The sequence below is a fragment of the Scleropages formosus genome, chromosome 11 (genome assembly GCF_900964775.1).
Source record: "Scleropages formosus chromosome 11, fSclFor1.1, whole genome shotgun sequence".
NCBI classification, from domain to species: Eukaryota; Metazoa; Chordata; class Actinopteri; order Osteoglossiformes; family Osteoglossidae; genus Scleropages; species Scleropages formosus.
In genome coordinates this window covers 18,393,794-18,410,156 of record NC_041816.1, presented here as the reverse complement: position 1 = coordinate 18,410,156, position 16,363 = coordinate 18,393,794, and the positions used below count along the sequence as shown (strand labels likewise).

The 16,363-nt window shown below is 40.7% G+C and overlaps 1 protein-coding gene across 1 annotated transcript in view; it reads right to left on the bottom strand.

The window, feature by feature from the left end:
- The window catches only part of LOC108941178 (protein kinase C-binding protein NELL1-like), a 137,895-nt gene that overhangs the window by 111,364 nt on the left and 10,168 nt on the right, over positions 1-16,363 (bottom strand). Inside the window, exons 3-4 of the mRNA XM_018763807.2 lie at positions 8,184-8,334; positions 2,219-2,389 (exon numbers count right to left, since the gene is read on the bottom strand). Of these exons, the coding sequence (XP_018619323.1) occupies positions 2,219-2,389; positions 8,184-8,334 (322 nt within the window). The remainder of the gene's footprint in view (positions 1-2,218; positions 2,390-8,183; positions 8,335-16,363) is intronic.

Here is a 16,363-nt window from a genome sequence, read left to right as displayed (position 1 = left end):
GCTTGTGTGTGAACAAATCTGCAATTTAAATGTGCTCAATTAGCAGTGAAATGTGTTTACTGTCCACTAAAAGCATACACTGGAACAAATTGGTTTCTCAAATGGAGACCGGGTCACATCGTGGCACATACCGCAGTTTCATTACAAAGGAACAGGAGCGGGAACCACAATAAATGTCCTTCACTGAAAATGCAAACAATGCCTTTCAAGACCAAACGTGATTAGCATGTGCAGGTGTAACCCTTCATTTTAACACATTTGTTAAAGGTTTTTAAGGTACTGCGTACATAAATGTTGCGTTATTTCTTCTGGTTCTTTATTAGCAGGACCTGCCCTATCAAAGCAGCAACTCGGCTGATTCCTTCTTTTGTCTTGACTCTTCAAGCAGCCTTCAGCATAACACAGAGGTGAAGTCACCAGTGGGGGTTGCGGACTATTGATGTGGCCCCATTATGTGCTGTACCTGGAAGACTATAATGGGCAAGTGTTCAAAAAGCAGCTGAACTGTATTAAGAATTACATTCTATTTAGATAGCAGATTACGTTTCTAGTTTGTTCAATTATCCCTCCAAGGCTTTTAACTAGGCATTCATGCACCAAGCTTATTAACAAGTTTGAAACTTGAAATTAGAAATTACCAACCAGAGCAGGTACAACACAGCAAACACAAGAATACACTAGAAGGGAATGAAATAAATAAAGGAAAGTACATTGTCAGCACAACAGGAGAAAATCACAGATTCAAAAATGCTTCAATGCATTGTTGCCAAATTCAGGTTCTGTATGGGATTACATCATAAATCTTACAGAACCTGATAAAAAACAAAAATCTTTGTTGGAAATTGGATTTCTCCTCAACCTCCGCCAATAATCCAAAGCTTTGTTCAACTTCAATGATTTGTAAAATTTCAGCAAAAGCAAGAGTAAACAAAAGTTGCTGGGATGTTGAAATATCTGGCTTTACATGAACAGGGGTGACTTGGAACACCAGGTGTTCCATTGGCTTAAGGCGAATAATGAGCAGCACTATCACTGAGTAATTCCATCATATGAAGAGCATGGTTTCTTTTCGAAAATGTTGTTATGACAAAATATAGACTTAACAGATTTAAAAAAAAAAAAAAAAAAGTTCCTAACCCCAGTCATGAATGTGCACAAATAAAAAGACCACATCTTTTTCAAAAACACTGATGATGAATGTGTCATCCTGCAGATCCTGATTCACAGCAACCACTTGCGTGGTTCACAAAAGCAAGGGAATTAGTTTGCCAGCATCTTCATCTGTGCTTGTGTGGGAGGTGTAAACATGGGGAGAAACATACAAACTCCCCACACCCTGATCAGATCTCAAACCCCACACACATGAAGAAGCCCAAGAGCACAGGTACCAGCTTAACCCACTGCGCTACTGCATCCTCTTTCAAAAACATTACACAGGGTTATTAAGGCAGTACGCCTCAAATACCAAACTCACAAAAATCCCATAGAGACAGTCAACGGGAATGGGTTAAATTCCTTAGAACCCGAGAAGCCGCTAAAAATTGAACAATGGATGCAGTGATTCATATCCAGGTACATAACATTTACATTAACTAAGAACTTTGGTTGTTAAAATAGTGCTGTAACATGTTGGGAACTCATGTTGTTATGCTGCAGATATTACTGAGGCTTATTATAGCTTTTTTTTTTTGCTTGGGTATGGGAGAGTTAGAGGTCACCTGTAAAAAGTCAAGTTTGACTGCACTTTTGACAGTATTATAAGCAATTAGCCAGTTATGAGCCATAAGGTTTTAATTCATTAAGACATTCGTGCCACACTTAGGGAAGGCCTAAGCTTTTCCAATTAAATGAATGATGGCATGTCGAGAAAGTAAAACACAAAACCACAAAGAGCTATAACCCAAATCTTCAGTGCAGCATTAATTTGTAAAAGGCGGCACTCCACCGATTACAAATCCTACACAGTGCATCCACTACTGGTATTTATCTTCATGAGGGCAAAGGCTACAAAGACTTTCTTAATCATCAGCAGCACTCTGGATGCTGCAGAACAGATGCTGGAACAGCTCATCCAGCAGCTCAGGGCTGATACTAGGAGACGCAGCAGAGGAAGACCCCAGCATGGTGAGCTCATTTCTGTACGCGAACACACCCCGACGTGCCAACGGCTGATTTAACAGAGGTGAAGCTATTTGAGCAGGAAAGAGATCTGGGTTACCTGTTACAGTCTACATGCAGCAGCAGGTGAGAGGCGCTGATAGACAAGGCGATCTTGTGCCACTGGCCATCGGCTAGCCTGTAGGGGAAGGACTCGGAGCGAGGCTTGCCTCTGTAGCTGTAGCGGTAGCGGATCTCCTCGCGCAAACCGCTGCTCTCCAGCTCAAAGTAGCTGGAAGACAAAGCGGAAGAGAAGAGGCCATGTTACTTCAAAGCGCACACCTTCATCACACACAAACAGACGGCACACAGTCAGCAAGTGTGTGAGGAATGTTACCACAGATAAATAGAAGACATCTGTTACAGTAGCTTTGCTACCTAAGGACATCATTTGCCTTGAAGTCCTCTTCAAACAAACCTGTCTAGTTTAAATATAGGACTATAACCACTCAAGGACATCGCGGTGAACCACTCAAAGCAAAGACTGCACAATGAGACAACCGTAAAGAAAAATGCGACACAAATCTTACGGCAGCAGAGGAGAAGCAGTGGAATTTTACATGCATTTTTTTACCCGCACAGCCTGAGTGGTAAAAAGGCCCGCTCAATAAAAACCACAAGGAATCCAGCATGATGAAGCAGGGCCAAGAAACACGAGGTCACAGGGGCGCAAGTACATGAGCATCATTAGCGCTTAATGGCATTAATAAATAAAAGTCAAAGAGGAGGCAGTCCTTCATGACAGAGCAATACTGAGCCATTTCATTGCTCTGCAGGACCGTAGAAAATATCTTCAAGCAGAGCCATTGAACACCCTCTACATTTTTGAAAATGTATGTCTTCTAGCACTGCTCTACCCAAGTCATATTTGACTGTTCATAGGGTGTCTCAAAAATCTATACACATTCCAGTTCTGCCACTCACTTGTCCGCCAAATTTTTAAGCGCCTGGATGTTAACAGTGAGCATTTCGAACACTTGGCGTAATTCAGTGTTTTTCACAAGGCTATCCTTTGTACACCAAATACATACCACCAATACACTATGTAAGGATTTTTAAAAATTATTTAAATGTGTATACCTTTTTGAGATGCTCTGTAGGTGTTAAACATAGCCCAAGTATCGCTGTATGAAAACTACTGCATGGATTTTTAACTGGACAAATTTAGCTGTTGACAAGTTATCAACAGATGTAACATGAACAATGAAACACATTGAACAACATCCTGAGGTCCTTCCATTAAAGCACTGGAATCTTTATGCTCCTGGAAAGCCAATGAATATATGTAAATAATGAAGTTCACGCGGTTTTTATCGTCATTACTCTATATGGCTTGTATACAGTGGAAGAAAATGTCGTCTCTCCGGAGACCATGGTGCAACAAAGAATCATTAATAAATTCAGAAAAAACAAAGTTTTAAAATTTATAGATGGTTTCTGAAAGATTTGCTCATAAGTTTCATAGTTAAAAGAGGAACAAAAGTTATTTTTTAACTTTATTTAGTAGTCATTTTTTAAAAAATATGCACATAATTCAGTAATATTTATCAAATGAAACTCATCCAAGTAAATATATCAGTAGATGAAGCATAGCAATAAAGAGTAAATTGATATTTTTGTTATTTCTTAAATTTTTTTAAGGAATCTCCCTTGCTTAGTGGGGCTGTGGATTTGATTGTCTGTGTGTGTGTGTGTGTGTGTGTGTGTGTGTGTGTGTGTATATGATATTTACTATACTCCAGAACATAACTCCAACATTGTCTATGGAATGTTATTAACAAGTGCATGGAATTTTAGTGCAGTTTTATTGCAGTGAACTAAGAGGCAAATGCGCAAACTTTCATGTTTCCAACTTTCCAGTGTGTGGTGTCATCTGGTACACAGCCAGGGGGGAACTGGAATGGTGGAACAGGATGTGGAGCAGAGAGCAGGAGAGAGAACTCGGAATAAATAAAGAGTCGAAAATTTTAATCTTGCTCATGTTTTACACACCTCAAGGACCATTTTAAGTTGTATGTCTTTAAAAATTGGTACACAGGTTTCACACTATCCTACAGTGCATGTGCTCTGACCTTTAATTAATTACTAGCAGATAACAGTCCAGGTAGGATGTTATTTTTGCAGTGGAGCAAGAAGCCAGGAACAGGGAGATCAAAGGTGGAAGAGGGAGGGAAAACAGCTTGACTAGCCTGTATCCCTGATCACAGAACCACATCCGCCCATAACAATGGGCCTAGTACGGCTCCTGCGACCCACTGACTAGACAGAACACACAGAGGCTTGCAGCAGTGCAGGTAAAAACTCATTTCCTTTACCTACCGGGGAGGGGAAAAACACACAAGCTTTCCGCAAGAAATTTCTCAGCTTTCATCTTGCAATGAAAGAACGTGAAGCATGTCCACAACTCGTGACTGAGCTAAATGCAACTTCAGAAGCTCTGATCAGGCAAACCATGTGCACTCTGGAGTCACTAACAACTGCCGTTTACACGGCATGGGCGGAGGCAGCAGGCAGCACAGTGGTTTGAGATGCTGCCTTGCAAAGAAGTATGTAGGCTTGAATCTTTGCTTATATGTTTCCATTCACCTGCAGGCTGCTTAACTCGAACTACTCCTCTGAAAGTTACCCATCTGTAGAAACTCATGAATAATTGTCATTAGCTTTGTGCACAAACCCAACATCCTAAATTGCCTTGTCAAAAGCATCTGGTAAATAAATAGAGAAATTGTTGCTGCTAGTATAATGGTTAGAGTTGCTGCCTTTAGACCCAAAAGTTGCAGGTTCAAATCCCCCTGCCACCTATAGTACCCTTGAGCAAAGAACTTACCCTAAATTGCTCCAGTAAAACTACAGACCTATATAAAGGGGTAAATCCTTGTAAGGTGCTTTGGGGAAAGTGTCTGGTAAAGGAGTAAATGTAAACAAGGGGATGCTGTGACTAACCTACAAAACCACAACAGAGGAGCTACTTGAGAAGCGGGAGGGGGACCTCAACAGTCTTCCTGAATTTGGAAATACATTACTTTAACACATCTAAACAACACTGAACTTTTTTGCAAAATATCTCTAAAAGGGAGCACCAGTTCAAAATTTGCAAAATAATGAATTGTGCTGCTCACTCTTGATTGAGTTTTCTGAATGAATGCACCAAAGAGAAAACACAGCATTAGAAGGCATTACACGCATCATGTTTGATGGAATATGTGTTCAGAATTATCACTATACTGAAGATATAAGGGAAATTATACTGCTGTGTTTGGCAAATATGCTCCATTTAATCATTTGTAATAAATTAGGTCTATGATTGAAATATCTACATGATTCAGTTGATAAAAGGTAAGAATGGAGCATATATTCATTCTATTTACTGATTACCTGAAATTAGCAGGACTGTTTAACAAGACAAAAAAGAAATATTTGCTTATCCTTTAACCATTATAGTTTGTCCTTGGCTAATAGAAATTATAGAGCCCTCAAACAATGTATTTAAATTAATTTGGACTGATTTCTGTAATTCATTCAATGGGGAGCTCAAAACAAGGCTAATCAATTACAAATTTAGTCTGGACAAAAAAAACTACAACACACAGCTTATAAGGAGCAGGTCTGTGAACCACTAACAAAGAGGGTTAGCTGGTCATCATGTTGCTTTTTTTGATTTCTTATATTGTGTGCATTTCACAAGTTTATATTTAGCACTAAACAAAATAATACTAAAGCTCAACACACAACATTTTCAACATGTACTTATGTTCATGATATTTACTTGGGGAATATTTCCAGAGTATAATTCACAATAAAAACCTAAATAAATTGAAAAATATATATTTTTTCCTCTCCATAACCTGTACATTAACACAGCAAACAAAAAAAACTATGTAGGGCAAGTAACAGTGTAGTGGTTAGAGCTGCTGCCTTCATGCCCCAAGGCAGCTGGTAAGAATCTCACCTACTACTCCTCTAGTATTTTGAGCAAGGTACTTACCCTAATTGCTCCAGTAAAAATCAACCAGCTGTGTAAATGGGTAAATAGTTGCAGGTACAGTAGCTTCATGTTGTTAAAGTTGCTTTGGTGAGACGTGTTAGCTAAATGAATAAATGTAACATTTTCAATTATAACATCTACAGTATTTCAGAGATAAACAATGGCAAGTTTCAGCGGTTTATTCACTTATCAACTCAAGAAGAGAAAATTATTATATTGTGACATGGGTTTCATCAAAACACTGCAGCAGGATGTGCTAAAAATTAAACTCAATTCTTTATACTTTTTTTTTTGGATTTAGGCTATGAAGGTTGTAATAAGATGACCTGGCCACAGCACCAACACAAAGGTTACCATACGACAGCAGCAATGGGTGGTGGTGGATCCAGGTGTGGAGTTTATTTACAGTGACAGGTGATACACCTGGACAAGGGAATATACACCCTGGAATAGGTGAGGGTAGCCGTGAAGACTATCTAAGTGGATCAGAGGAGTCCTGCCGGGTGAATGGACACTAAGCAAAGGCAGACAGACTCAGACCTTTCTTTTAAACGCCTTCCTGACTGATGCATGGGATTCCGACGCGCTTAGCAGAGTCAGGACTTTGCGGAGGAGGCGTTCTGCTTGGCGGCCACAGGACAGCTCCTGGGGTTCACAACAGGAGCGAACTAAATGGTATGTTATCTACCAGAAAGGTAGTTTAAATATAAATTAAGCAATATGGACAACAGCAAACAGCGATGAAAAGAAACACCAGAAGCTAAAAAACTGTGTTTCCAATACACATACTCAGGGGAATCTGACAATTACCCAATTTGCTTTTTTCAGCCATCTAGCCAGCTGTCTCTTTACGCTGCTTGCAGTTCAATCAGTCCTCACGAGCCAACTGATTGTCGCTAATTAAGAGCGATGGGCTCAGGCTGCACTCATGCAACAGTCAATGCCATTATTCCACCTTCCACCCGCTCGCAACTAGTAAAGATCGAAATGCTTTTAAATTCACATGGTAATTTGCCTGTCAGTTCTAGCACACTGCATTCAGTTATAAGATAATTGTTTGACGCCCCCTGGCAACCACCACCTTCTCTTCTCAAGAAGGGTTTATAACTGTGAAGAACAGGGGGAAAATGGAACAAAGACCTGAAGGAGAAAAACCAGATGTACAACTACAAAAATGCCACACTGAATATCACTGCTCTTGACCTGAAAATCTGCTTGCAAAAATACCAGATATTCTCATTGGCACAGTCCAAGCAGCAATACACACAGCCAGTTTGCCCTTGAGCAAATAACTCTGATCTTGTTGGGAGTTGGGGCAGGGATTAAAATGCAAGTCAACCTGCAACGACATCCAGTGAAATTCTGCTGGTTTTATTTTGCGGACCTGACATTTTGCATGTCTGCTGACTTCCAATGAAGCTGCTCTTATAATTAGAGAGATGGACTCTGCCTAGAGTCACCAGGAACATGGACCACTGGCAAAAGGTAAACGCTGCCTCCTGCTCGTTCTACCTCTCTCCTGTTTTCTAGTCTTCCTGAGGGCCACGCACCGGTTTCCACATTATAAAGTCATCAAAACCTTCTGGTTTGTTTACAAATGGCATAGGCTAGTGTGCTAAATAGCCATTTCTCAGCAGACACACACTCTTTTTTTCCCCAAAAGTGCTTTGGTTATACAGTATCTCAACACACAGAGAACAGGAAAATAGAAGTAAATGTTTAATATAAGCAGTTCTGAAATCAAACCTGGCATAAATGAGCAACCTCAGGTTACCTAACAGTCCCGATTATTCACAGTTCAAGAAGTCTCAATAGGTCAAAATGTGACAGATCAATTATGTGTTCTATATGGTATAGTTTTCTTAGGAACATCATGCATCTTGCCACAAACAAAATTCATAACCAGTTCTTAAGGGTTAGAAGAAAGGTCAATGGGTGCACTGTATTCCAACAGTAATATCAGCTTTCATTATGTATATGCATTTTCTTGCGTGCACTCTTTACAAATAGTGAGTTATATAGCAAACTATAGATGCATTACCTGTGTTCAGACTCATGAATGGAGAATATGACTCCTGAAGTCGAAGATTTCTGCTGGATGGAGGCCAGGAACGTAAATTCACTTTTACTCCTGAACAGCTGAACCACCTTCTGTGTGATGTGTGCTGGTGCATGAACTATTCTCTCCACATCTGGGGTAGGAAACAGAAGGAGCGAGACTCAGACACACATCATGAAAATTATTTTAAACAAAAAAGGTAATGTTTTGGTCAGCAATGCAAGAAAAATGTTCAGAACCCCTCACAGAAACCATTTTACAGTCTAAGCCCTCATTACTGCCAGAAAAAGTACAGACATACTTAAGCATAGCAGACTATACCACTCTGAACAGGATCAACCAATCTTCAAAGCAGTCTTAAGTTTGTATTTTACCCCACCTTAATACAATTAACAAATCAATAATATTTTTTAAACAGAAGTCTAAATCGGTGGAACAGCGGGTTTAGCTGGGTCCTGCTTTCTGGTGGGTCTGGGGTTTGAGCCCTGCTTGGGGTGCCTTGTGATGGACTGGCGTCCCGTCCTGGGTGTATCCCCTCCCCCTCCAGCCTTACGCCTTGCGTTGCTGGGTTAGGCTCCGGCTCGCCACAACCCCGTACGGGATATGTGGCTTCAGCCAATGTGTACATAAGTCTAAATCATAGGAAGCAAATTTGAGGGCAACATTTCATATGTAATATAAAGTTCAGTTAAAGTGTAAAATGCATAAATACATCCAACATCACTAATTATCCGTTTCATTGTGCTACATTTTTTGTATTGTCTAAATAATATTTATAATAGACAGATATCCCATCTTACAATTTCTATTTGTCATAGTTTGGCTATGAAAGGGTTCCTAATAGCTAAGGGCGCCAAGTTAGCTCAGCTTGCATGTGTAGGCGAGGGGGCTGTGGGGGCGAGAGCACTGGTTCTCAGGGACAGGCTGTTTTTAGAGATTGCACATTGTGTTACAAAAACGGCACACTCAGCAACTATACACAGCAGGCAGGAAGCTGTAATAGATTCATATACCGGATATCCAAAGTTAATCATCTCTGCAAAGTCCACACAACAGGAACCACTTGCTCTATTTAACCTGTCAGGCAAGTACAGCAGCAATGAGAACAAGCATAAATTCAAGTTTACTGGCTATAAACTAACGAGAGACACCTTTTTCCAAGGCAACATAAAGTATTAAAATTTTAGGATATTTATGGTTTCTCCATGTACAATACAGAACATCCCCATGCTGTACGTGCACCACGTCCTCAACTTACACATACAATTGGGAACGGAAGTATACTTGCAGCTGGACTTGTTTGTAAAACCAACCACTACACCATGAATGTTCACAAATGTGCAGACTTCCTCATCTTGCTACTGTGAATGTGGAATTAATCTGCTCTCACACTCCTCTGTTTGGGTGCATTTTAAGGCCAAGTAAGAATTGGACATGGAAACAAAAGTGACATTCTTTCCACGAAAAATTTTTGAAAATTGACACGTGAAAAAACGCAATTAAAAATTAATAGAAAAATGTTTCTATCCTTAAAAACGTATTACTTGAATGTTCAATTTATTTTTGTAGTGAACTCTTCCCACTCAGTGAGAGAGGGCACTGAAGAAAAGATCAGAGACATAATACAAATAAAAGATTGCCTGTACATTAAAATTACTACAATTACTATGAAATTATTAAAGTTGTAAGTAGGCGAACTGGTCACAGAGGAAAACAAAAAAATCTCCAAACTAAAAGGCAAGAAAGGAAAAAAAACAACCTCTGGAGGTCCAAGTGCTAGTGGGTGCTCACCCCTCCTGGGTATTCTAAATAGATAAAAACTTTTAAGTCAACTTAAACAGCTGTTTATAACATATTAAATCAGTTGCTAGATGCTGATAACTGGATGTCCCGCTTCATATATGCAAGTCTTGTCCACTGTAGCATGCAGTCATCAGCTTCCGTCAACATGGATTGCTGGCATCATGGCCGGCCTCCTCAGGTCTAATCATACGAAAACAGTGCTCAAGAAGAAAGAAAGGCTTAGTCACTGATGGGATGATGAAATTAGAGAGTTTTACACTAAAATTAACACAGCAAACAGGAATCGCATTAGTCATGATATGCCAGAGTGAACACATGTGTCTTAAACCTGGATTTAAAGAATGAGACAAACAGAGAATTCCTCACAATAACTGTCAGTCAATTCCAAAATTTTGGCACTCTATAGCTTAAAGGCTCACCCTCCTACTGAGATCTTACTGATCACAGGTACTTTAATGTAACCTACATCCGATGAACAAGGACAGCATTCTGGAACATAAAAATCAATAATCCCACTAAGGTAAGCCACAGCCATGCCATTTACTGCCTTATAGGTCAAAAGGAAGATTTTATAATCTATTCTAAAACTTAACCGGAAGTCAATGCAGTGATTTGAGAACCATGTTACATGGTAGTATTTCCTACTGCTTGTAATAATTCTGGCAGCAGCATCCTGTATTAGCTATAACCTGGACAGTCTGATACAGACAGCCCGATAACAGATGATTACAGTAGTCCTAAGGGATAAACCAGTTTCTCAGCAACCTACCTACATAAAAAACACCTTAGTTTACCTATATTTCTCAGCTGAAGGAAGTACAACCTAGCCAAAATAGCAACATAAGACATACAGTAAATGACAGATTTTCATCTAACAAAACACCCATGTCCTTAACACCTTCCATATGCTTGAAGCTTTATCCATGAACGGTAAAGATTGATGAAACTGTGTCAAGGGTTGCAGCAGCACGACCCCCCCACAAGTACCTCTGTTTTACTGCCTATCAGAAATAAACAAGAATCCGGTCTACATGTATAGAACAGACCCATTCCAAATGTACTGCACACCAGAATAATTTCTGTGAGCAAGACCAAGCATAATATAGATTTTAAAAACATTTCAGTGACATTTCCAGTACTGAAGAACCCCTAATTTCACTGAAATAAACAACAAACAGTCACACTGGAAGCCTCTAATATCCTGCCTGACACACACATGGGGAAATGTAATTTCTGGGGCCAAGAGTCAGAATTTTTTATATCCTGCCTAAATAAATATTAAGACCATGTTAACTGCAAACAAAGCGCATATCTATGATAGATGTAATCCTTTCCAGATACCAGTGTTTTTTAAAGAAAAAACATCCACTCAATTTGTGAAGGCTGTTGCAAGGTAAACTGCTGTCCGTCAGCTTCAGCTTTAAACACTTCAGTCAGAAAGATTAATATTCTTCACTGCAAGGAGACGACTACTTAGCTGCCACATCAAAGTCTGGAACTGATCTAGACACCCAACACCTGCTAGCAACACTCTCTCTCTGATATACACACACACACACACACACACACACACACACACACACACGTCTCATCTTAACTGCCACTGACTCTCTGAAATGCAGTGAAACTCAGTTACAACTTCAAAAAAGCTACAATGTTAACCATATTCCTACAGTATAAGTATTTTGAACAATAATTTAAACTTTATACTTCAACTTCAGATTGCATTTCACTCCCAAATACCAACATTACATTACAGGGTTCATTTTCACATAATACTGAATCATATTATTATACCATATAAAACTTGGTTTATGATTAAAATCCAGTTCCAGTTTGCATGTTACAGTGGCGCTACACTTCATTTTACTAAAACTTGCTATTTCCAGTTTAAATTTTATTGGCAAACCCTTAAAAATACACAACATACATGAAGAGCAATTTTGTATTAGTTCAGAGTTTAATTTATGGTATTTGCACCTGACACATTCATACATTTAAAGTATGAATTCACCAAGCCAAGCATGTAACACATTTTCCACAAAACATGAAAAAAGAAAACATAAAGTATAAAGAAATGAAATTACAAAATGCGATAGAACATGAACAAGCGTTTATGGCCCAGTGTCCGACTTTTATTATCAGAGTCTGCCGCTTTTCAGTCGACAAAGTGAAAGGAAACAAAGCTGCATGGTTTCCCCCGATGGGTTCCCTGCTGCTGAAATAAGCCAAGATAAAAATGACAAAAGAACAAACCAGAAGACGTCAGCGAGCAAAGGGGACAGCAATCACATGCCTGTTATGGCTCTATAACGTGGTTCATGGCAGTTTCCTTCTCCTCTCTCTCGGTCCCACTCCCGGACCCTAGTCTTGCTCTGCAGCTCCACCTCGAAGACTTTGCGAATCACCATGAGGTCAGCTTTGCTTTCCTAAACCGAGATCATCCGCACTCCACGTGGAAACCATCTGCAAAAAAATGTCAATGTCTGGTATTTGGGAAATCAGCTATTAAAGGATTCAAAACTAGATCAACTGAAAAAAAGCCTAGGCCATGAATGAAAGGATGTTTGTCTTATGGGGTCTTTCTGCTGGCCCCTTCCGCAAGTCCAGAAGCCCGGGGAACCACAGCAGTCCACCACAACCGCTCATGAGAGCTGCTCCACTTTACACTGCTCAAGGCTATAGCACGTGGTGAGAACTGTGCGTGGCAACCAGGTGCTGAGGGTTTACCCATGTGGGCAGAAACAGCCTTATGCACCACCATTCCACTCCCACCCCATCCACCATGGGGCTCCTCCTCAAAGGCCACAACCACTGCCAGGAAAAAAAAAACATCTTAAATATGCCAACCTTCAAATGTTTAGCCAACAGGGTCATGATGAAACATTTTTTAAGGCTTTTATATTTTTTAAGTTAAATAAAGCTTTGACATATCTACTTCTGAAAGCTTAAAAGTATACTACAGTCACAATGATATTATTATGAAGTATAAGATGTGTTCATCTTAGCAGTAGCAGGTATGCACAAAGAAATTTGGAATACAGAGATTTGCTGTAGCAAAAGGCTCTGCCTACACCTGATCACCACTAAAAGTCTCTCACTGGACTACAGGCAGAGGTCAGCCAAGACAAGCTCTGAAAACCAGACACAAAGCACAATAATAATCTCATTAGACAGCAATCTAAATGTTTTCTTTACAAGTCAAGCAAATTCCATCTAGTACTTTAATAGCTACTTTAACAGATATCTGCTGACCTTTGCATTTTTATGAAAATTTTAAAGTCAGATCTGAAACAACTTGGGGAAAAAAAAAAAAACAATATGCAAGTGACCCATAAAAGCTTGATAACTGAAGCATTTTATCAAGATTAATGAGTTTAGAAACATGAAATAAAACTGCTGTATGCATTCATTTAACTTTTTTTCTTAAATGAAACCCTTATACCCTGTGATGGGTACTGTCCCTCAGCCCTGTGCACAATGCATCTGGGATAGGCTCCGGGTCACTGCGACCCTGCTCAGGTGAAACGGTTATTGAAAGTGGATGGATGGATGGATGGATGGATGGATGGATGGATGGAACCCTAATTCAGCTGTTGTGTTTTCCATTTCTCTTAAAGTAATGAGCTCCCACAAGCAGAAAAAAAAAAAATACTTTCTACATTTAGCAAAACATTAAAAATACAAAGTCTCACTCCCAGTTTGATTTGACAGTTGCTACTACTCCTGTAATCTAGAACTTAAACTACTGTTTATAAGTTAACATATCATAATATCATAAGATTTAGTCTCCTACGGTTGCGACCTTGTTGAAATCACATTTTCACAGAAATCATGAGAAGTTACTCAGTGTGCAGTTCCTCCATAATAAAAAAACGTAGAAATTTAACTTGGGCCCATCAGAATATTTCCTTGATGTTTATTTCATGCTTAGACACATTAATAATATAAATACAATGGTAAAATACATTGTATTTATTTTGGGAAAATTCATGTGGCCATGTTTTTAATAATTCATCTTCAGTGTTTATACTGTAAATCAGTGACTTCAGCATCTTGTACCTCCTGTTCAGAAGAAGCAATAAAGCTATATTTCATATGCAGACACAAATATCTGTAAGCTCATTTGATCAGCTATAAACATATATGAAAGGCACAACAAAACCTACATCATTAAGCACAACAAAGCACTTAACACAAATGACACAATCGCCACATAACGTTTGTCCACATTGTCAGCGATTCCGCTACCATTTTACCATTGTGATGTGGTTAAATGTTGCCACGTGGCACAGCAGGGCTGTAGCGTGTACTAGAGAAACAACCACGCTGCCTTGAAAACAAGAGGACGGACGGAGGCCCTTCTGCGCCAAGCGTCCGAAACAAGCGGACACGAGCGCCGGCCACCACGGCTCGGCCGACCAGCGTGCAGGACTTCTTCAGCTTGGCGAGGCCATTGGGACACAGCGGCTGTATGACACTCATCCTCCCCTGCAAGGGGGAAATAAAGACCACCAAGTAAAAATGCAGAGCAGTGACTCATTAATCCCTGTGCAGCACGCAAGAGCGGAGCGGCAAAGTGCCCTGCGGAAGCTGGCATGACCGCGGAGCTTTTCGGCCGGCAGCGGTCGCAGCCAGACGGGCGAACCGAGCATCTCCCGGCCTGTAGGGATAATTGGAGGTGCGCTGTGGGCAGATCCCGTCGCGGACGGCGCCGCGCACACAGGTCCCCCGCAGATTGAAATTATGCTAATTTGCTAGCCAACCTTCTCCACGGATTTGACATTTGCCAGTTTCCTCTTGGTGGCCCCAGCACCTGTAGCGTGGCTCATTCGGCGGCGCTCTCCTGCTTCACATTCCGTTTGCTACGTCGCTTGAGCGGAGCTGTAATTATCGTTGCGCTCCTCTGATTCTTTATTACATTAGCAGTCGCAGTAATTACTATGGTGACAGGTTAGCTTCCTCCCTCTATTTAATTCTTGACTGCCAGCATGTGAATACCACATTTATTAAGAGCCTAACAGAACTCTCCATGTTGCGTCCCCATGCTTCTTTGTGTTTACAATGCATAAAGGCACTAAGTCTAATGTTAATTAATTAAACCGCATATGCATAATCATAATTCCATGGATAACAGCACACCGGTTATTGTTACTGGTCATTTTTTGAATAGAGGGACAATAAACAGAAAATCATTCCTGGTAAACACAGCTAAACATTTATGTTCTGCATCATTAATGGCATAAGTATTACTCAGTTTTATTTAACGCGCTATTTTGTCGACGGACAAATTCGAGTCTGGACCTGTGTAGATAGTCTGAAAATGACTTGAAACCCTTCGAAAACCTATTATGTCCGATTTGTGCGATGCTCCATGAGGACCAGTGAGGCCTCATGGTAAATCTAAGGCACTACGGTGAAAGTGCGCTGTTGCACAGGCCTGTTCAGGTGGCTGTACGCCTGCCAGGACCTGGCCACCGCAGCAGCACCTCCTAGGGACCTGCCAGGTGCTTGTGGCCTGCCTGCTGTGAGAGACGTGCCAGTCCTCACGGCACAGCGAACATGCTGGTGCCAGGAAAGGCGAGCGGGGATGCGAAGGAGAAAGGAACACACCCTCAGTATTCAGGTCCACTTGGCACACACAGGCAAGACCGCAGGCGGCTAGGTAGCGCGGATCCCGAAAAAGCACTGATCTTCTATTGTTTGGCAAGACCCCCTGCTAATTCCCAAATGACATTTAAGTTAAACAAACATTTTACCGGATAGATTTTTCATCATGAGCTGACAAAGAAAAAATGTGCTGAGATCTGACAGTGAGAAATCTGTGCACTTTAGCTGGAACAAGGAGCTGGAGCTGGAGTCACAATGCATACCCGAAATTACATGACAAACAGTTGCGAGTGAGGACCCCCATGGAAAGGACAGAGGACCATCCTACCAATGAAGCCCTGAAAGGATAGGCAGCTGTATGCAGTCAAGGCAAAGGCACATTTCCGATTTTTCTCCAGGGAAAAATGGTGGTGCATTGGGTAGCGCTGCTGCCTTGCAGAACCTGAGTTGCTTGTGTGTAGGTTTGAATCCAGCTGAGTCTGAGTGGAGTTCTCCCCTCATGTTCTCCCAGTGTCTATGTGGGTTTCCACCCACAGTCCAAAGACACAACGTTCACCTTAACTGGTGACACTAAATTGCCCAAAGTGTATAAATATGTGGCCGTGGACCACTGCAACCCTGATACGGACAAGCAATTAACAAAAGTGAGTGTTTTCCCCCCATCTCAATGAAATATGCTCTGTATATTATATTAGAGCGGGTAAAATATGCAGTCCTTTTTGTTTTTTGCCTTTTTTTTTTTTTTTTTT